The sequence below is a fragment of the Brachyhypopomus gauderio genome, chromosome 2 (genome assembly GCF_052324685.1).
Source record: "Brachyhypopomus gauderio isolate BG-103 chromosome 2, BGAUD_0.2, whole genome shotgun sequence".
NCBI classification, from domain to species: Eukaryota; Metazoa; Chordata; class Actinopteri; order Gymnotiformes; family Hypopomidae; genus Brachyhypopomus; species Brachyhypopomus gauderio.
This window is the reverse complement of record NC_135212.1, coordinates 38,820,081-38,842,690: the sequence shown is the minus strand read 5'-3', so window position 1 is coordinate 38,842,690 and position 22,610 is coordinate 38,820,081. Positions and strand designations below refer to the sequence as shown.

General features: G+C 40.9%; 1 protein-coding gene and 2 long non-coding RNA genes across 10 annotated transcripts in view; 2 read left to right on the top strand and 1 right to left on the bottom strand.

Moving 5' to 3' along the window:
• The window catches only part of LOC143503591 (transmembrane protease serine 9-like), a 118,617-nt gene extending 117,720 nt beyond the window's left edge, over positions 1-897 (top strand). For both annotated transcript variants that reach the window (XM_076995677.1, XM_076995676.1), the window contains one exon: positions 337-897. In XM_076995677.1, coding sequence (XP_076851792.1) covers positions 337-738 — 402 coding nt within the window. In that variant the 3' untranslated portion in view covers positions 739-897. The remainder of the gene's footprint in view (positions 1-336) is intronic.
• An 11,677-nt stretch (positions 898-12,574) lies between these two features.
• On the bottom strand, positions 12,575-21,235 carry LOC143503706 (uncharacterized). 4 transcript variants are annotated; one of them, XR_013127214.1, is made up of 9 exons: positions 17,832-18,569; positions 17,073-17,466; positions 15,869-16,991; positions 15,223-15,782; positions 15,021-15,072; positions 14,791-14,838; positions 14,431-14,639; positions 14,050-14,161; positions 12,575-13,304 (listed from the first exon to the last, which is right to left on the bottom strand). It is a non-coding gene; the product is annotated as an uncharacterized LOC143503706 (long non-coding RNA). The 4 variants fall into 4 exon arrangements; XR_013127212.1 differs by adding an exon at positions 20,914-21,235 and having other exon boundaries at positions 12,576-13,304; positions 15,223-16,991; positions 17,832-17,922; XR_013127219.1 differs by having other exon boundaries at positions 12,582-13,304; positions 15,223-15,282; positions 16,895-16,991.
• Positions 17,333-20,198, top strand: LOC143503730 (uncharacterized). 4 transcript variants are annotated; one of them, XR_013127230.1, is made up of 7 exons: positions 17,384-17,473; positions 17,808-17,872; positions 18,094-18,145; positions 18,254-18,339; positions 18,564-18,901; positions 19,383-19,505; positions 20,079-20,198. It is a non-coding gene; the product is annotated as an uncharacterized LOC143503730 (long non-coding RNA). The 4 variants fall into 4 exon arrangements; XR_013127228.1 differs by lacking the exon at positions 20,079-20,198 and adding an exon at positions 19,684-19,823; XR_013127231.1 differs by lacking the exon at positions 20,079-20,198 and having other exon boundaries at positions 17,333-17,473; positions 17,811-17,872; positions 19,383-19,514.
• Positions 21,236-22,610: the final 1,375 nt, after the last annotated feature.

Here is a 22,610-nt window from a genome sequence, read left to right as displayed (position 1 = left end):
TTTCCAGGAAATGTAAAATTAAGCCCAATTAAAAAAATTCTAAGTTTCAGTCAAGATTTCAGGTTGGTATTTTGCATTACAGTAAAACATGTTTCCAGGAAAATATGTGACAAACGACATGGATGTTTTATTGTAAAGACTGAAGTTACTCCAACCTCTCAACCTTTTTAAGTACACGATGATAAGTCAATGTGATCTAGCAAATGAAAAGCATGTTTACTCTACAAGGACCACAATAGAGAAACACAAATAAATAAACAAATGGATAAAGCTTGAAAAAGAAACTACTCCTGTTTGATTAAGTCAAGCCCATAATCATTATCTCTCTCCACTCAGAGTGAAAGGGGAGGACCTCTGATGTGTCAGGTTGGGACGTCATGGTTCCAGGCAGCAGTTCTGACCATGCAGAATAGCACTGCCAACAGCAGTAGCACAACTTCTAACAGCACCACTTCCAACAGCACCATCAGCTCCAACAACAACACCAACAATACCAGCTCCAGTTCCTTCAAAAGCCTCCAGTTGGATGTGGCTGCTCAGAACTCAAACAAAATGATCTTCCCTAAAATCTCAAGCTTCACCTCATTCCTGCTGTCGACAGTGGGCTCCCTTCCTAGCAACACCACATCTGCTTTGACTGTCACCACTGCCAAGCCTGGTAGTGGAACCCAGCTGTTCATTTCTGTTACATCAGTACTTCTAATCTCACTTCCTGCTATCATCCATGTGTTGGGTTAAGACCAACAGTTTTTCTGCAGACATGCATACTCAAAAGTAGGGAAAATAAAGTCTCAATCCTTACTACTACTGTTACTGGGCTTAACTCAGGGACTACAACATCACTATTTACAGTATATAATCTCTGAATGTTTGAATAAATATATAAAGCATTTTGAAGTTATTTGTATATAACTGCATATAATTATCAAACTGACGATATAATCAAGAATGATGATGAATATGTATGAGCTGGGGTTTTAAATAAGTATGCCTTGAATTAATCTTATTGTAACGCTTACACTGTAAACCAAAATATGTTCAATGAACCCAAAACATTTGGGGTAACACGTTGCCTCAAAAAAACTGATTTCTTAACCATTGAATAAACATAAAAGTTAAGGTTGACTGTATTTTTTAAGGTACACTGCATTGTTTGATTCAGTACAATAAACTATTATCTCATGTTATACTAATCTATAGGTTGAAATTGATTTTTTGTTTACTTAATTTAATATTATTTGTTATTTTTTCCAAACCTTTTAATTTGACTAGTGCTAAATATGCACTTCATTTTACTACTAAACATGGGGTTGGGGTAATATGTGAATCTTTACACACCTAGATATATTTGTATGTACTTCCACATTTACATAGCATTTTCTTGGTAAAGGTAAACCCTGCCAAACTAGAACATGCATACTTAAACAATTCCAAAATAACAGCACATCTATTGCTGTAAGAGCTATGAATAAGAGTAAAAGAAAAACAGATTGACTGGTTTTTGAAGGTTTATTGTAATGCTGTCATGTAAAAACTGACAAACAAGAAAGCCATTCTACATTAGAGATTATATATAACAAAGGGATTTTAGACTGGTAGACTGGTTAAGATTGTAATCTACACACATGCTACTGAATAAGGGATTTCCCACTACTGTGGCAGCAGCCTCCCTCCCCCCCAATGACTGTAGAAGTGGCGGGTACCACAGCATTGACAAATACTCTAAACCAGGGGTTCTCAACTGGTCTCAGCCCGGGACCCACTTTTTCTCATTGTCATTAAGTCGCGACCCATTAAAGAAAAAAAGTTGTAGGCTGCCATACACCATGCACTTTATGTAATACAACTTGTTTGGTGGTCTTATGAAGGACCTTTTAAAAGCTATTGAAATTATTTCAAAAAACAGAGTATGTAGTGCTCTGGGGCCTTCACGACCGCCCCTTGCGTCCGTGTTAAGGTAATTTGTAGACGGTGCCTTAGACGTTGCAGTGGTGAAAGTTGCACATTTAAAATAACATGTTGTCTGCTATTTAAAATACGTCTATTCCTGACATAAACAAAGTTGTAGATGTTTGTCTTAGTTGCCAGAAATAAGAATTTTCATATTCTGGCACTTTTGCTAATAGGCCTACTGTCAAAGTTATTGAAGAAAGAATTAAGAATATGTGAACGTGAAACAAACTTTACTAGTATGCATACGAGTGACTTTTGATCCCATTAAAATTACCTTAAAACTATGTACAGTTATAAAGAAGTGTGTCTTCTTTGGGTCCGACACAGAGATACGGTCTCTGGTCCGACAGAGATGTAGACTGAAAAAATGCGATATTTTTCGCTTGGCCATTTTCAACGCTTAGCGATTAGCGCTCCGCTGCTTTGCGAGTCACGCTGGTGATCAGATTCCCGCATTTGTTGATGGGGAGTGAAATAATTATATTACTCGCAAATTTAAATTTATGGTCGCGATTGCGACGATTTTAGTCGCAATCTGGAGCCCTGGCATGTCTGACGGGTACCTTTCTGTCTTTTTTCAGGATAAAAGGTGAGTACAAAATTAGAAGAGTTGCATATTAATTTTTTTACAAACTGTCCGCGACCCACCCAGAACGTGTCCGCTACCCACTTTTGGGTCGCGACCCACCAGTTGAGAATCACTGCTCTAAACAGTAGCATGTGTGCAAATCTCAATCTTGACCAGTATATTACACACCAAACTATCTGAAAACATGGTGGGAAGTGTAAAATACCAACCGTGACCTGTAGGCCAAAACAAAGAAAACCTATTTGCCAACGATGTCAAATGACCATGACTGTAAACGCCAATATACCCTTTTTTTACACAAGATACAAGTGTTGGTGCTACCCTATTCACAGAACAAAGTAGCATAAAGTGCATATAAAGTCACTGCCTTCCACAACAGAAACTCCGGCAACGGCACTTTGAACAATTGAGGGAAAAAAAAAGTTTTGATAAAGTTGTTTTTACACACACGAAATATAACATCACTTATTTCAACAGCCTTTGTACCTTATAGTGTTGACACGATACTAAGAATTACAACTTCGATACGATACTTTAAAAAATATTGAAATTCGATACCATTTTCGATACCAAAGTCAGATACTGCGCTCATTTCCGTTTTAAAGCCTTTTAATTTATTTTTATAAACAAACAAATGAATATTGTATTTTGTTTCACAAATGTCAAATAAATAAAAGGTGTAGTCCCCACCACATTAAAACAGAAAAATAAATAATTGCACATTAATATAACAAAGAATAGCACTCTGGAATTCACATTTAGAAGTCAAAAAAGGCTAGTGCAAAAGTGTATTTTAAGTATACTTTAAACAAATTTAAGTAACTTTAACTTTAAGTCTTTAAGTAACTAAAACTTCAGTATTAGAGTAGAGTTCAGTATTCATAGATGATTGATCTGTTGTAGTACGATCACTCTTTTTTTTCTCCCTGTATGCTGTCGCACTTACGGCTCTTAAACCAAGAATCGGACACATAATTTTGTATGCTATAAGACTAGAAATGGGAATAATCACCAACCTCTTGGAATGTTTTGTACAAATCTGTGTGCCTTCAGGTGTTTGGCCAGATTTGTTGTGTTAAGCTAGGTTTATACTTTCACGAGTGACCGTAGCGTGCGAGTCCACACACCTCGCAGGACCCTGCTCGAACGGTGAAGGCGTTTATACTCCCTGCGTCTCACATTCTTTGCAGTGTTGTCCGAAACGATACGTGGTAGTATAAAGAAACACCCCTCAAAAACGGGGGGGTGTTATGCGGAGGTGTGTGCGAACGCGCACAAACCGCTTGAAGTTTTGTTAAAGGGACCCAAGTGCCTAACCACAAACAAAAATAAAAAACAATTAACAGAAACCTCCGCCAGAAAGGAATGTGGGAAAAGCGCGAAAAGAAAAAACCCCTTGAGAAAATATACACCAAATGGAAAAAACGAGGAAAACGTGGAGAGGACTCGACGCGAGGTAAGTACAAAATAAGAAATATAACTCACTAGAGAAAAACAAAAACACGGAGTGGAGAAGACGCAAAGTGGATAACCAGAAAGGGGAAAAAAATAATAATAAAAAAACCCACAACTAAGGAATGCGGAATGAGATCAACGCGAATGTGGAGATCAATAGAACAGGAACGATAGAAATAACAAATCAAAGAACGCGGAATAAGATCAACGCGAATACAAGACAGAGGTAAGGAAACGAAAACCGTCAGGGAAGGACTGACAATCAAGCCAAAACGCTTCCTAACTAAACCAAAAACCGGATAGGAAGAATATAGCAGGAGGAAAACTTGAGAATGGCCCAAAGGGTGCAGGAGTGAACACTCGAAAAGACAGGGGAAAGCGAAGAGAAAAACACTGTAGAGAAAAACACAGAGAGTAACGCAATGAAAACCACGAATCCGGCTGACCGCTTGAAAGACCAAACGACTCAGCGAAGATGAATCGCAGTTGGCTTCCTTAAGAAGGATGAAATTCGGCTGCGGATCATTTTCGCTGATTGCGTGATGTAGACCGAGAACGCCCTCTGGTAGTCATAACGTGAGTCGTGGAGGGACCTGCCCTGACAGAGGACCGCAAGCACCCTCTAGTGGTCATGGGTGGGGCAGCGCTGGGGCCTGCCCTGACAAAAACAGGGGAAGGAACATTTATCTGACCAATTTTAATGTTGATTTGTGTTTCAGGTTTGAAAAGTGCTGGAATTTAAAGTGCTTGAGAATGCTTGAAACAAATAGCTGTCTGACTGAACAGTTCAGTTCAGATCACTTGCTGTCTTCAGACGCCGACTGAAGACCCACCTCTTTCAAGGGCGCTTTGCATAATTATGCTTCGTCTATTGTGCTTTATCGTCTCTTTCCTCAGGTGTTTGTTACAGGTATTGCTTACTGTCTTTTTCTCAGGTATTGTGCATAATTGGGTTATAGGAATTGCTTACTGTCTTTTTCCTCAGGTGATGTGTATATTCAGGTATAATTGTTAGGTATCACATGACTTTCTAGTCTAGTGGTTTTTCCAGCTTAGAGTACCTTGTGTTCAGGACTATCTATACTACCTTGGAGATTCCAAGCAACTACATAGCACTTTTGTAAGTCGCTCTGGATAAGAGCGTCTGCTAAATGCCATAAATGTAAATGTAAATGTAAACAGTTCTCTTGTATTACGTTATTGTAATGCGAGGCTACCACGATTACGTCATTTTCACCGTGTGGACCCTCACGCTGCTCGCGGCGTGTCAAGTATAAACCAGGCTTTAGCGCCCTTCGTTGAAATGTTCTGAAAGCACCGCTTGCAAACTGGCTTGTTCATGTCCTTCGGTTTTCCATCTGTATTTGCTTTGAATCCAAAGTATTTCCACACAGGACTTCTGCTGCTTTCCTTGCTTATTAAGACGGGCTGCGAACACACTGCGTTTGCTTTAGCTGCCATTTTAGCATTACAAACTGTTCTGTGCATTACGGCAGCTTGGGTGGGTCAAACGAAAGCGCATTTTATGTAAAAAGAATCGATTGGCTCCTTTGGTTGGTACAGCTTTAAAGCACCGTTTGCAGACCGGTTTTGATGTGTCCACGGGGTTGCCATGACTGTCTGAAATGTATGCAAAATAATTCCATATTTCGCTTCATGCATGTAGTTTTTCAACAAGCTGAGGACGGTCCGCAATATTGCTTGTATTAGCAGCCATCCTACACGTTTTCTTCTTATTCTGCAGAGAGGAGGCAAGTGCTGCACTGCTGTACGCGCACACTGCCCCCGTGTGGCACTCTTTGGAAATACTGCTCTTAAAAAAAAAAAAACGCATTCAGTCCTATAGTACCGATACTAAGCAAATTGGGTATTGTACCATTTTTTATGACGAAGTATCGCGATACTACTCTAGTATCGGTATACCGTGCAACACTAGTACCTTAAGCATTCTGAAATGGTTATTCATGACACTTAAAACAGAATTTAAAATAAAAATTACAAATAAAAAAGATACTCACCACAAAAGGCCCATTAATGATTAATTCAATAATGAAATTAACCAAATCGCCATATCCAATAACATCTTCCAAGGTCAAGTTGGGCATTTTACATCTACCACTATATTTTGGTACTGTCACAGTGAGGCGGCCCCCTACCGGCCGCCTCTGTCCACAGCGGCTGTTGTTGTTGTTGTCTGGTGACGTCATGTGCGTCCCTCAGGTGGGCGGAGCCCGTGATCCGTCTCACCTGAGGGTCGTTTGTTTGCCTATATATGTCTTGTCTTTGTACCAGTTGATCGCTGGTCATTATATCCTTAATTTGGAGATAGTGCACGGGTTTTAGGTTTGCACACTTTCTATTAAACCATAATTTTTCCCTGAGACTTGGCGTGATCGCTTCCTTTTCGTTGCTCACCCCTGCCCGTCACAGAATGACCAGCCACCCTTCGGAAGCCGCCGAGTCTCTTTTTCTTTCTCCTTCGTTCGTGGTCATGTCTCGTGGTAAGTGTTTGTCTGCGTGGTGTTTGTTTGAAGAGATCCGCCGTGCCCATGTGTTGTGTTAGTGGCACGGCGAGGGACAGGACTGTCATCCTGGAAATACTCTTCGTCTTGTGTGGTGTTAGTGTGTCCAGGTGAACGGACGTGAGGATCCGTGTGCGTGCGCGTTTGTTATATGTTAAGTGTTTTGTGTGTGTGACGCGCTCGCCGCTCGTCACTGTCGCCTCGCTCCCCGTGTGTCGTGTGTTTTATATGGGGAGGGACTGCGACTCTAAGCGGAGCGTCACCATCGTTTATGTGTAGTGCACGCAAGTATCGGTCCCGTTCGTTCAGTGTCTGCGCACTAAGTTCTGTTTATCTAGTCTTTGTGTGCGTGTTTTGTCCTAGCGTGTTGTCAATTGTTTGCGTGTAATTCCACGCATGCTCCTCCCCTTGAATGTGTGTTTGGGGGGGGGACTGGCTGTGGTCCCGTGCCATGGGGTGTGGCACGGAGGGCGTCTCTCCCAAGGGAGGCTCTGAATAGGGTAAGGCGCGTTTGTGTTTTGTTTGTATATATATATGTGTGTGTGTGTGTGTGTGTGTGTGTGTGTGTGTGTGTGTGTGTGTGTGTGTGTGTGTGAGGTTGTGTTCTTTGTGCAGGTGCTTCTCCTTGGCAGTGTTCCTGGACCTTGTGGGGGTCTCCACCTGGCAGGAGCCCCCTTGTGTTGTGGGATGACCGGAGCCCAGTCGTGAAGAGCCCCTCCCTAGAGGGCTGGGGCCCCCGGATGTTTGGGGACCATGGGGCTCCGGTCTGAAAAGCTCCTGCTGGGGATGGAGATCCTCCCTCCTGCCCGGGGTGACCAGGAGGCCCTTGGGGCTGCTCCCTAGCCCGCGTCGGGGGTGCTCTGGGCCTCGGTCTCTGGCGCTCCTGGGTTGGGTGGAGGAGTCCACCTTGAGATGAGAGGCCCCGGGAGGGGTTGGCTCCCCAGGAGGCTGGGGTGACCCCTAGCAGAAGGCAGGGGTCAGCTCTGGGAGGAGGTAGGTCCAGGAGGTGAAGTAGCTATGCCTTGGAGAGGTAGCCTGCACACCCACACACACACACGAGGGACGAGAGAGGATCCGTAGCCCCTCGTCCTCACACCCGTGGGGCTTACCGGCTGAATGCCGGTTAGGGCGTGAGGGCCCTGTGACCGACCGGGGCGTGGTTTTGTGTTGTTAACGGCCCGGTCGGTCCAGGGTCCCGCCCGGGGAGGTGAGCTGTGTAATGTTTTGTGTTTTATGTTTCAGCTCCTGGACGGCAGGTGTGTTCCTGCCTGTCTCTGCCTTCCTGCCCCTTCATGTTTTGTGTGCAGCCGCTGTGTGCCACACACCCAGTGGAGGGGAGTGCGGCTTGGTGGGGGGGTCTGTCACGGTGAGGCGGCCCCCTACCGGCCGCCTCTGTCCACAGCGGCTGTTGTTGTTGTTGTTGTCTGGTGACGTCATGTGCGTCCCTCAGGTGGGCGGAGCCCGTGATCCGTCTCACCTGAGGGTCGTTTGCTTGCCTATATATGTCTTGTCTTTGTACCAGTTGACCGCTGGTCATTATATCCTTAATTTGGAGATAGTGCACGGGTTTTAGGTTTGCACACTTTCTATTAAACCATCATTTTTCCCTGAGACTTGGCGTGATCGCTTCCTTTTCGTTGCTCACCCCTGCCCGTCACAGGTACATTGTGTTATGGGGTACTGGTTAAGATTGTAATCTACACACATGCTACTGAATAAAGGATTTCCCACTACTATGGCAGCAACCTCCACCCCACCCCCCGCCCCCCACCTCTACATTGACTGTAGAGGTGGCGGGTGCTACCACAGCAGTGACAAATACTCTAAACAGTAGCATGTGTGCAAATCTCAATGTTGACCAGTATATTACACACCAAACTATCTGAAAACATGGTGGGAAGTGTAAAATACCAACCTGAAGTGACCTTACATGGCCAGCTGATTAGTCAAAGTCAACACTTTTCCCTTCAACTCCTTCCTCTCCAAACCCAAGAAAACCTGCTGAACAAACTGGAATGTGTTTACCATGCATTTTGGGTAGTTCAGATTAAGTGCGTATGTCAAGCCAAAGAGTAGGCACATGGCCTGGGGCAAGTTGTTGATATTGTCCATCACAATATTTCCTTCCAGAACCACACCCAGGGAGGACGGGTTTAGGGGATGTTGTGTAACACCATCATGATGTATAGCGAGGATTCCATCATCCACAGCCTAGAAATAAAAATGGGGAAAAAAAGAGTTTTTTACTCCGAGAACAGAACGCTGTATTTACAATAAAAGGGATAATCAGAGATAGCTATGATGGACTACAGGTAACCTAGAATGGTTACATGGGCTACTTTGTCGCAAAAGATGAGAAGACCTATACAAAGGTTACATTATAAAAACAAACATTTTTGAATTAAGGATAATATTGCCATGACCATGTTCTGTCTTGCACTGGGGCATTCATTGACCCAGATTGGTTGCGAATCCGATTAGGATTAGGTTTTGTATGAATGCATGAAGCATTCATGACCGTTTCATTAGACAAAGTGTATAACAGCTGCTATGAATGTGTTATGCAGGGACATAAGAACATTTAGAAGAAGGCCTACACATGGTACTTGATTCCACCACCCTCCCTTGATTCCATAGATTGGTTCCTTCACTCCAGCTTCAAACTATCAATCTTCCTTGTCAAAAATGTGCACTTTGGCACGTTAGAATCAGGGACAATCATGAAATGCACATTTTGTACAAGGAAGATGGGTGGCTTGAGAAGGGAGTGAAGAAAGTTATCTGTGCCCACCTGGAACATTCAACTTTTAACAGAGAAGGAGAGCTACAGTACGTCATGCCCTAGGACGCTATGCCTGCCTCATCCTCATAGTATACAGCATCTTCCGCATGTAATCTATTAGCTTTGTGACTACAAAGCACAAAGTTAACTGATGCAAAGGCAACCAATCACAAATAAAAATGTATTTGTTTCTGTAATTACTAGTGGTGGGACTTTAACGCGTTAATTTCGATTGATTAATTAATTACAGGGAAATTAACGAACTAAAAAAATTAACGCATTTTAACGCATTTAATGCATGAGACACTTTTGCACCGTGGAATGTTTCTCAGTGCACGAGTTCCAGGCATACAGATTATATGGACGCACAATAAGATGAGCATGATGGAGATGACTGAAGAGACTACGCTGGTGGATGGGAAATGTAAATATAAGAGACTTCCAGATGGAAGTACAAACAAAAATAGTGTTATTAGCACTTTATGTAGGAAGCTTATCACAGGAGCACTTCCACCCTTCGTTACCACCTCCACGCAAAACATGTTGGGACTAACGCGCAGGTCAGTAATGATAACTTAGCTGCTGAATGTATTCTTAGTACGAGCAAACAGTGTCGCTAGTCAACACTCGACCACATGTCAGGGTTCAAATTAAGAAACAAAATTGACCAATACGGCATACGGTCTCTCCGTCAAAGTAAGACACGGCAAGTTTAAACGCCTCCACCGTTTGGTTGGTACAGTCACAAAGTATAATCCAGGCTTTACAAGAAGCGCTGCAATTTGCGTCAGCTGATGCAAGTTACGAACTGCTGTTCAGAAAGACAATGTCGAAGAAAATCCAGCAGCTGTATTATGAGGAAAGGGAAGTAAAACAGGTTATTGTGAAGAGCGCCACAATTGTGTCTCTGACTGGGGATCACTGGACCTCTGTTAGCAACAAGAATTATCTTGGTGTGACAGCTCATATTATAAATGATGAATGGAAGATCCAGTTATTTGCTTTGAGCATGCAGAAGACCACTTCTAGGCTCTATGGAGATGCCTGTGTAGAGGACTTTATGGCTGTGGCAGAGGCCTGAGAAATTAAAGAAAAAGTCTGCCATCTTAAATGGTATTAAAAAACATCTTCTGATTTACTTCAGTTCTTCTTATTCTTCCAATATCCTGAGCAAAGCTCCCAAAATAAAAAAATTTTGGTCAGAATTTCCAGTGTTCTGAAAACTGTTTGCTCTGTTTTCTGCACTCATCTATTGGTCTGTGTAGTAGACTGGTGGAAAAATAAACAAGAACTCCAATACTGTAGCTACCTGAGTATTGGAGAAATTCCAAGATGGCGCCGGTGTGTTTGGCTGGCCGTCTGATGCTCCCATATTTTTAAACGTTGCTGCTTTTATTGAGTCTTAGTATAACAGATTTAAAGGCTTTGCTGGTGTATGATAGTCAAGCTCTCCTAGATCTTAGGAAAAATGTCAACGATCTAGGTATTTTTAGTCGTGGAGAAGTTCCACCACTTTTATCAGCAGTCCCGACTTACCTGTGCTGCATGTTGACTCCATCTCCCTGGCAAAAGCGCCGTCGACGCCGGCGGGGTAAACGTGGCGGTCGAATAGTCAAGCTAAAAGCCTGCTTTGCACACTCCACGACCTTATCTCGGACGGGCTGTGTTTTAACCATCCACACCTGCCTGATACCCGTCGGCTTGGATGAGGGACTCCGTTACACCTGTCTCCCTTGGATCCGCCAACGTGGGGTGGATTGCCGTAACCTGAGGCCGTTGCTTTGTGCCACGGGATTCACCGAACTACAGGTTTCAGCTCCTGCAAGGATCAGCCTGGTGAATGCCAGATCGCTGGCGAACAAAACTTTTATCCTGAGGGATTTTATCACCGCCAAGAACCTGGACTTTTTATGCATAACTGAGACCTGGATTAACGTTTGTGAGTGCAGCGCCCTCAACGAGCTTTTACCGGCTGGATTTAGCTATTTTAATTCCCAGAGGACATCTGGACGTGGAGGAGGAACAGCAACGGTTTTTAAAAACAACTATAGATGCAAACAGCGCACTGAAACTTCATCTTTCTTCAGCTTTGAAGTGACTTTGTTCAAGGTGGGGCATTCTGATACGGTACTGTGTGGTGTCATTTACCGTCCTCCTAAATATAATAAGGACTTTCTGACTGAGTTTTCCGATTTTATGGCAGATCTCTTGCCAAAATACGATCGGGTTCTTATTATGGGGGATTTTAACATTCACGTGTGCTGTGCTGAGAAACCGCTGGTGAAGGATTTTTTAACACTAGCAAGACTGAAATTTCATGATCTCCAGGACATCACCCCTCCTTCTTGCTAGCAATTAGCCATCCTTTTATTATGCAAATGCGGAGCACTGAGGCAGCAGGTCAAACACTAATATGGCTAAAAGTACGAGGAGTTTCGCAGGCAAACCGCGCAGACCCCCGCTCTCCTTTCCACAGAAAACCAGCTCATCTGTATATCACAGCTTCAAGAAGCAATTCGAAAGTTACAACCCGTGAAACTATCTTTTTCTTATAGCGCGAAGGTAATTATTCCTATGATGAATAGGAATTAATCTTTTGGTTTGAATCTCGCTAAACATTCTAACTGAAATAAATCTTTGCGATAAAGAATAAACGTTGTATTTGTAGTAGGCGTACGTGCTGTGCGATTTTCACAAGGCAAACCAGACACTGACTAGCCAATTTTATCCCAGACAGCACAGATACGTCGGCAAGACGTTTATGCGACGTTCACAGTTACGTCGTTAAAGCATCTGCGGTCAGTCGTTTGCTCACTGGCACGACGTCGCATAGACGTCGTTACCTGATGTTCAAACGACGTCCATCTGATCTCCGAACGACGTTCATCATCTGATGCTTTTAAGCTGTATTTACGATGTTTATGCGACGCTTACAGCTTCATCGTTAAAGCGTCTATACATCGTCTTACCAACGTCGTTTTTGGATCAAGCCATGCGAATCCGTTATTCCGTCGAGCGTTTTCATGTTTTGTTCTTTTAAAGATCTTCACGCGAGCAGCAGTAGCCTATTTATTCTTGTTCTGCATATAATCCCAGGTAGACAACTAGCTAGATAACGAAATAGTTGTTTGTGGAGTGTAATTCCTATTTCCTGTTATTCAGATTTTGCCTTTAAAAGATTTAAAGAGACAGCCAGTTTAAAAGATGTAAAGAGACAGCCAGTTTACAATTTTGAAAAGTTGTATTAACTAATTCACATGCACAAACAAAAACTTAACAAAATCTAAAGTGTACATAAAATATTATTTTGAAAAGTTGTATTTTAGAACCAATTCACATGCATAAACAATTACTAAAAATGATAAAATGTAAATCACATTATTATTATTCAAAATAATCATCTTTCGGCAATTGCGTGTCAGTCTGTCCATGACAATTGCGAATCCTCATCCTTTAACTTCCACCACCTGATCTTAGGTGGCGCTCTCACTCTCCTCTTCTTCACCTCTAAAACCATCCTACATATCACCATCCTATGCTGTTTAGCTACACTCTCCCCTGGTAACACCTTGCAATCACTAACCTCTCTCAGGTTTTGTCTCCTAGAGGATATAGTCGACCTGTGTGCATCTTCCCCCACTCTTATATGTTACCCTGTGCTCTTCCTTTTTCTTAAAGTAAGTGTTAACTACAGCCATCTTTATCTTTATCCTCTTAGCAAAATCTACCACCATTTGTCCTTCCGTATTCCTTTCTTTAACAACATATAATAAAAGTGTTGTCGTTGTTTAACTATGATATTGTAAATCATTTTCTCAGTGCTGTAACAAAAACGAAACTGTCCATGTATGAACACGAAGGGCTTAAATCGACTTGATCACATTGATTCAGCGTTGTCTTCCGCAATGAAGTCTGTCAGGCGCCAGACGAAGCCAGTCTTTCATCGACTTTTCTGCATCAGCTTCACATGGGTGGGACAGCTGAGGATTTCTCATCGCAGATGCTGTAAGTACAACATTGTTTAATTAGAAAATTACTTGTATGTTTTAGTTTCTAAGATAATTTTGGGCCTAAGGATGAGCCTGTTGCTAATAAGCCATTTAGGCACTATTGCTAAGAAGTGCTAATGAAAAGCTGTGTACATGAAGTTTAGTGGCTGTTCAGATACAGAAACTCTATGGCTTGTGGGTGTGGAAAAATGAATGGGATGGAAAGAGGGATGAAAACAACAGATGAGTGCAGGTACTAATTAGTATGCCTGTGGTTTAGAGCAATACGGCACTATGGATATTATACTTTGAATACATTTTTCCAATGACTGCTTTTCAATTTGGCACTAATTTCTCTTCATATTAGAAGGCAAGCATTTCTAATTAAATGTATGTGCGTCTTAAGATTTAAGAGTGACACTGAATTGTTTCATGTAATATGCATTGCAAATCATTTCTGAGATATGCCATCTTAAAATTTCTTAAAAAGTCAGTTATTTTACTCAGTGGTGTCCAGTTCTATCCAGAAAGGGGCACTTTGGCTGCAGAAGCACACATGATAATTTTTTAAAAACTGATACCAACATGAAGCCTTTGTGGATAAGATTATTCACCCCTGTTGTGACTATACACATCAAAACTAAGGATCACCAACCAAGACGGTAAATGTCAATTATAAAACAAAGCTATTTGTGATTTGTTTTTTATGGTACTATATTTGTCATGTTTGGTATACTATGGTCTTATTTTCATACTTACATACTACAAGTTCCTTGATGCGAGTGTGCCCAATTCCTTGTTTTCTCCTCTGCCACACCAGTTCCCTAACCACCAGGCCCTGACTGCCCCCATCTAATGACAGCTTTGACATCTGTAGACAGACAGACAGATAAATAAAAACCAGGGACCGAATTCATAAAAGGTTTTTAAAATTTACAAAGGTATGAGTACAAACATTAAGGAGTTCATAATAATGTTCCTTAAATCAACCCTCAGGATGGATGGATATATCGTTCTTAATTTTGTACTCGAAAGAAAAGATAATTACTTTGTTCCTAAATAAATGTTTATCTTTTACAAGATGTTTACAAAATGTGTACTCTGTGCGAGTTTGTTAAAATGGTATATTTCAGTACTGACCTTTTTTTTTGTGTCACTGTTGGTCAAATCATGTTCTAGACGCACAAAATCCTCTGCACACTGGAGGGGGAGTATGTTTTCTTCCAGATCTTCTTTCAGTGGTGTTGGAAGATTTCTGCTCCTCTCTCCTGCCATTGCCTGAACTGCAGTTAAATGCTGCAGTTGCAGCTGCACCTCACCAATAGCCTCAAGGATGCATCAATCAGTGGCTGTGACATATATAACATACACAACAATAAAATTTAAATGAATATTCAAAAATGTTTGCATTCACATTATTATATACATGGATATATTTAATTTGAGCAAGGATGTTTAGTGAAATTGAGTTTGTTTGGAATTAAATTTTTGAAAACATACGAGTGCACTGGGAGGGTATTAAACGTCCTGAGGCGCGAGCTCTTGATGCTAAAAAAGTAGTAAAAACATGCAGTAATTAGAGTCAATGCAATGGACAAAAATAAGGATAAAATAAGGACATTGCCTTAAACTGCTGTGCCCAACAACAAATATTTAATATGAAGACCCAGTGTATGTGTAAAATTGCACTGCTTAGAGTAAACATTTTAAACTTTCAGTATGTGTCCTACCATGAGGTGGAGATGTGAGACCAATCGGAGGACTCCTATTGTGGCTGTGGCACTGTGAAAAGAATATGTCTTTGGTAAGTACATGTGTGTTCATATGTGTTTGTAATTTCTTTATAAAGGTACACTGCAGATACTGTCTGCATTTTAGGGAACAAGCTAAGTTTACATGGAGTATCTGTTTTACTGTACCCTATAACCTTACTTTGATAGGAGGACATTGTTCTAAAATCCACATTCTGACTGTGTAGTGGCGGGTTTGATGCTGGGGGGGAAACATTGACACAATAGGTTTAATCAGACTTAATTGATCAGATTTTAATGACAGTTTAGATCAGCAGTGCTTTCTTACTTTGAAAAGTATCCATTATAATATGACCACTGAGTGGTGTCAGCAGAGCAAAGTGTAATGTTCACAATAAGTGTGTTTAGCATCATGAATACTATTATAACAATGCTGCAATACGTGACTCCCTCTGGGATTAATAAAGTGATCTATTTATGTTTCTAAATGGGTTGAAATGTGGTGTTGTATTAATTTAGTAGGTATAATGTGGAAGTATGCAGGTTTTCTTTGTTTTACACCTTTCCCCCTCATTTTCAGAAGTGTCGACTGGATTCCTGGCCCCTATTCTGTGTGCGAGTAGTTCTGCTAGGAGATTTATTGAATGTTAACATTGCTGATATATTTCTTTTAGCGTTGTTTAGTGAAATCCCTGAAGTTAACCTCCATCCAATGCTGCCTTACTCTGGGTAGACTTGGGGCTGTGAATACATAAATGGCATATGAATATAAATACATTTAAGTCATTCTTTTTTGTATTTCAATGCAGGTATGATCAGGTACCTACAAGTGTTTGGAGGGTTTACTGGTTTCCCCTTGGCTGTAAGCTGTGGTTTTGATATTGGAGCTAAGAAGAGGTAAGGACATTAGTCCTATACTATCGTCATTACATTAGCTGCCTGTTAGATTCCGTATTAACTATAAAATACTTTTATTAACATATAAAACACTGCATGGCTTAGCTCCAGAGTATCTTAGTGAACTTATTGATCATTACAACACAGCACGTTCACTTCGTTCACAGGACGCAGGGTTATTAACTGTTCCTAGGATCAAAAAGATCACAGCAGGTGGAAGAGCCTTTTCTTTTAAAGCTCCACAACTGTGGAATAATCTTCCTGCCTTTATGCGGGACTCAGACACAGTCTCAATGTTTAAAACTCGACTAAAGACTTATCTGTTTAGTTTGGCCTTTGAATAATCTGTTACATATTTACCACATCATTTATCTTTCTTCTCCGAGGTTCAGCTGGGGAGTAACACTGCAGTCGGAGACTACAATACCATTATCATCACTCCGACACGGAATGAAAACCTGGCGTTCATCACAAGACATTTACATTGACAATATCAACACCCAGAACTTTTATTCTAGTTACCTTATACTTAGCCTGATTATGTGATTTGTTTGTGACTTGTGTATTCGTCTGTATAATTTGTTTTTGTGTAATTTGTGTGTTAACGGGCCGCCCAATGGAGGATGGGTTCCCTTTTGAGTCTTGGTCTTCCCAAGGTTTCTTCCTATTCCCCACCATCTAGGGAGTTTTTCCTTGCCACTGTCGCCTTTGGCTTGCTCATTAGGGATTTGGACCCATAGTATTGTTAACCTTGTAAATCCTGTAAAGCGCTTTGTGACAACTTGTGTTGTGAAAAGTGCTATACAAATATATTTGATTTGATTTAGTAAGGGACAGTGCATTTTAATTATGTATGTATATATTATTTGGAGTTTAATATATTTGTAGAGAACATTCTGTACATCAGGGTTTCTCAATCCTGCTCCTACACAATATTTGGGTGTTTTTGTGCTTACTGTGTACTTGTGGTGGTGGCCGAGGTAATTTGCTCTTGGGCCTCTTTGCTTTGGTTGAGACTCTTCATCTGACCACCAACATGGTCTCTTTTTTGATCTGCAAGTAAGTTATAGTTGAAGTCATCTAAATCACAATATATACTTATGTCTAGATTACCTCAGTGGAAGATGAATGTACCTTGATTTAGGTCCGTTTTCTCCATCGGAAATAAGGTCGGATGTGTCACATGATGTCTTCCATTTCCTGTTGACATTGTCTAGTGCAGGGGTACTCAACTAAATTTGTCCGCGGTCCAATTTTGGCAGATAGCTGTCACTTGATGTCCGGGGGGTGGCGAACGCAAGTTGTTGAGCTGGGGTGGTGAACGTAACACTCGTGACGGAGTGTTTTTTTCAATAGCCCTGAAATAAATACTCCGGTTTAAAATTAATTCTCCCGTCAAAATGAATAAATATGGTTTTTTTGGGTCCGTATCCAGTTAATCAGGAATGAGATTGGGTCCGGACAGGACTGCGTTCGGGTCCGGATACGGACCGCGGTCCGCCAGTTGCCGACCCCTGGTGTAGTGTATCTAAAAAGTAAGGAAATAAGTTAGCCAACAACACTAGCGATTACACTCCCTTTCCCTTTTTTGTCATACTGATTTGTCTTTTAGTTACAAAGAAGCTAAGCTAAGGTGAACTAGCTAACTAACCTAGGCTACAGCTAACGGACAAGCTGGTTTGAACTCGCGGTGTTGTCTCGCGCGATTGCCGTCAGGGCCGTAGTAAAATGATGGTTAGCTTAGATGCTAACACTTTAACCGTAGGCCGTTGTAGTAAAATGGATAGCTAAGATTTAACTTTCAGAGATAGTTAGATTCTTGGAAACAACCAGTTATTAAACATTTCTTCATTATTTATTTTACCTCAGTAGAGTTATAACTACATAACCTACCTGGGTTTCCCTGAAGAAGTCCGTCTGTTGCTCACCCACAGGTATAGGACTGCTGGACGCTCATTGGTCCTTTCCATTAGACGTCAACATTCTAGAACGTCATGGCGAGTGTATTGATCCCCAGTAATTTGCCAGGACAAATGTATTAGAGAAGGATGATTATACCTTGCTTCACTGTATTGTCCTATATTAATGAAACTCAATCAACATGAAATGGTCTCAGCTGTGTAATTCTAAAGTGAATTTGACCTACCATCAACAGAGACTGAGTTACAAGGGGGTGCATTTTACGGCAGGTGCTTGGAAGCAACAAGGTAAATATACAGTGGTATTATAAATCACAATAAATCATACACATACTAGAAATCATCCCAAATGCATTTTTGAGAATAAGAGTGTGTATTGTCATAATTACACTAAAGGGCGTTCCTGCGAAAGACAGGCTGTAACGTGCAGCACTCTCCGTCATGCACGTCAGCAGGATCGTGGTGGTGTCTTGGCTTTGAACGTGAGTGTACAGTAGACTACAGCAGTTGTTGTAACATTATAATTTTTATTTAAAAGTTCACAAGAACTTTATCCGTTTTTACACTTGAACCCAAATTATGATGATGAAGGTCAAGTGGCATTTGTCAAGATCTTTTAGTTACTTGTATTAAAGGTTGTCTAACAGTCAACCTTATTATTTAGCAATGCAGGCTTATCATTTTGATCGATCTAAACTGTCCTTAGTTTGCGGAGTGCATATTAAAGGAAATGGCTGTCAACACCCAAACCACTCAAGAGGCAGTCAATGAGCTGAGGCTGGGCATTGCCATGACTCTCCTCCAGGAATCTGGCGTGTTGTCTTTGTGGTTGGTCACTGTAAATGGCATAAAATTTATGTCCTCTGAAATGCATGTTCTTTATTAAAATAATATACGTTTTATGCTAGTTAATTAGTACCACATCCTGTATGGACATATGTTTGACATGTAAAAATGAGGAAATGTATTAATACTTTCATCTCAGACAATCTGAGCATCCTGTGCCATTACTGTGGAATGGAGGATCATGATCAAACAAACTGGGTAAGCGCAGCAACACATCTAAATACATTGATCTGCATGTACTATTGTTGAGATATTAGTACTACAAATATGAGATATTAGGCTATTAGTCGTACATAATGTCATAATATAGCATTTTCTCAGGGATCCTTTAAATCCTACAAACTACGAATTATACTCATTTATAATTATGCTCAGTTATACTGTGAATTAGACCCATTTTCTCAAATTTCTGTCAGAGACCTTGGAACAGGCTGTCTTTTCTCAGTTTTATTAGTATCTTGAGAGGAACAAATTTCTTTAAGTCAACCATCTGTGGTACAGACCAGGGTATTCACCAGATATTGCTGTATTGTCAATAACAAAACCTCCCCACAAAGCCAGGAAAAGGTTGTCTTCTGTTCACATCCTACTAGATTGGTCTACTGTTTTTGATACTGTGAACTACTACATGTGAATTTCATCACTTTCTTGTGATGCTTGGTTCTCATCCTATCTTCAGGGTTTATCTGGTCATGTAGCCTGGGATGGCTCACACACAACCTCACCTTCAAGTGTCATTGCTGGAGCTCCTCATGAGTTTGATCTTTTCTCTTGAAATGCTAAATCAATACGAGCAACATCAGTAAGCTCTAGTCATCTTTACACTTGACTACTGTAACTCACATTTTGCTGGCTTCTAGAAAGCATTCAAAATACTGCAGCTCATATTGTTTGTCAACATGTGATTCTTGTTGAAAACACCATGCTGGCTTCCTGTTCAAGTAAGGAAGGTCTAATTCTCAAATTTTCATTTTCAAAAGGCTCATCCTTTCACTGCTTTGCATCCAGGCTTCTACCTCTGGGCCCTTGTAATACACACTCTTATTCCTGATTGCCCTCCCGTTATGACCCGTGCCCGTGACTACGACTCTGTTTATGGAATCCCCTTGAATAAATCTCGCTCTTCTCAGCGTTTGTGTCCGCCTCCCTGCTCTGCGTCAAGCAGAATGTTACACTCACCTTTTAGGCAGTTTAATATGCTAACTCTGACATGCAAATGAGTGCAGTAAATTCTCAATCATTTATTTTGTAACATCTTTGCACTTATCAATAGAGCACTGCATCAAATCTTTGGACTAAAAATGTAAAGCATGATAGTAATTTCTACATTTTAGATGGGCACCTTTCAGTTAGACCTGCTTTTCATTTGTTCCAGATATGCTGTGACAACTGTGAGAGATGGTACCACCATGACTGCGTCCAGAAGCCTCCAGTTGATAAAGATTATACATGTCCAGCTTGCAAATAAAATGCATTAATGGCTGGTTATTATTATGTATCATTATTGGTGATGTTTATTGTTTGTGATTTTAAATTATTATTTTTGTTAAATTACTGTTGTTGCTGTTATTGTTGTAAATACTTGGCCTAACCTTGCACTGTTGGTGTTTTTTTTTTCTTTTGTAAACTTCTTGCTTTAGGTTCTGCTGTTATTTATTTAACTGTAAAATAAAAAATATTACCAATTATTTCTATTATTTCTATAAATGTGCAGTAGCTCTCACTTTTTGTTTGAATGTTGTTGATTCTAGCTCAAAATCATTGTAGCCATATAGACACAACCAACCATCTTTACAGATGCAACACCATAACTTTAATTTAAAATGGATATGCATGTCAGTTAGAATATACAGAAAAATAATGTTATAATTATATCTCAGTATTAAATATAACAGGATGCACTGCTGTCAGGCCTCGTCAGTACATGATTTTTCTAACAGACTGAAACAAACACAGCACTCACATACAACACAGTATGTGTCGAACACAGGACATAACTATCCATGCCTTCATTGCAGCTGTTGTTGATGCCATCAATCAATCAAAACATTACTTAGCAAACTCTTTAATATGCCAACGTTTTGTAAAATCAAGGGCAAATAGTAACTGCCCACCCGTGGTAGATAGATCAGCACAGTAATTCCAATGACGCGCCCACCGAACTGCGACGAAACAGCAGAGCATGTTAGTTCTCAGCGCACCGCACTCACCGATAATCAGACGCCAAAAGAAGCGCCATACCCCGACGGTATTAAGCTGGTCCACCAAAGGAAGCCAGGCCCAACAACGATAACTTGCCACCGTTGTGAGAATTAGAGGTGCTGGGAAAACCGGATGACAGAAGGGAATCCGCAACCGTAACCACACCCCCGCTATTTATAATGCCAGGATTAACCTACCCCGCGACTCACACGGCTCCACCGCAATTTACAATTAGGGAGGGAGTGGGGTTGCCCCAAAAATCTCACTCTGCCACATCAGGATGGGAAACGTTGTTTTGACGTCGCAGCGATGCAATGGCGATGAATATGACGCTCCCGCGTTAAATCGTAAATTAGATGTGCATATGATGTATATGCGACGTTCGAAAATGGAACGCGATGTTTTTACGATATACTGATGTAAATACGACGTCTCTGAGACGTACTTGTGGTGTCTGGGATGTGTTTCATACGCATTGTATGCTTACTTCATCGCACTAAAGAATAAACTACAATAATGTGCTCGTTGTAGGCATACGTGTTGTGCGATTTTCACAAGGCAAACCAGACACTGACTAGCCCATTTTATGTGTTTCAAAAACATTTCATGCTTACTTCTTCGCACTAAAGAATAAACGTTGTATTTGTAGTAGGCATACGTGTTGTGTGATTTTCACAAGGCAAACCAGACAATGACTAGCCCATTTTATATGTGTTTCATACGTATTTTACGCTTCCTTTGAAGCGCCGACCCCGCGCTGAACATTCTAACTGAAATAAATCTTCGCGCTAAAGAATAAACGTTGTACTTGTAGTAGGCGTATGTGCTAGAAGTTATTTGTTTTATACTATCCAAGTATTATCTAAAATTAAGTAAAAATCGAAATCAATCAGTACAAATTATATACATCCGTATCTAGATATTTAGAAAGAATCAAACATTGTATGCATGTTATTTCTGCAATTCGTCCGTTACGAAACAGCACTAATTTACAGGTAGAGAATATATATAATTTGCACTGCTACATAGACAGGAAATGCCACAAAATAATCTCTGAAATATCATAAAAATTATATATATTCTATCTGTATATAGATATTTAGAGAAAGTCAAATATAGGCATTGTAGCCTACATGTTATTTATGTTGTTCTGCTTTTATGAAACAGCACTACTTATATAAAAATTCTAGCCATATCAATTTTGTTTTTCCACCTAATTCCAGATAATTACAGAACAATTAAATTAAATTTTAACTCAGAGACTGACTGATTATCCATTCATCTATACATCTATTCATCCATCAGATATAAAGAAATGGAAATGCGCAAGTATCGGTTAGTGATTAGCGGGTATCGATACGCATGTCATTAGCGTCTTTGCATCAGCGTGAAGGTTCACAATTTACACTTGTTGAAGATGGGTGGGGTGTGGTCTTCTCCAAGCTGGGATAAAAACGGACACACAAACACAGGTGAGTCATTTCATATATTTTTCTTGTTCTGCGAGGAAGACACGGACACTACGATGGCACACAAGAGGATTTACACTCCTTTGCAAGCTTTGGCTCTTCTGAACGCAATGGATGACTATGATTCCGACGGAGGAGAGGAACTTTGTTTTAGTGCTGAAGACTCCGATCTGGCACTTTCAACTGGCGCAGATACGAGTGGACAATCGGATGAAGAAAACCGTAGCCCTCCACGA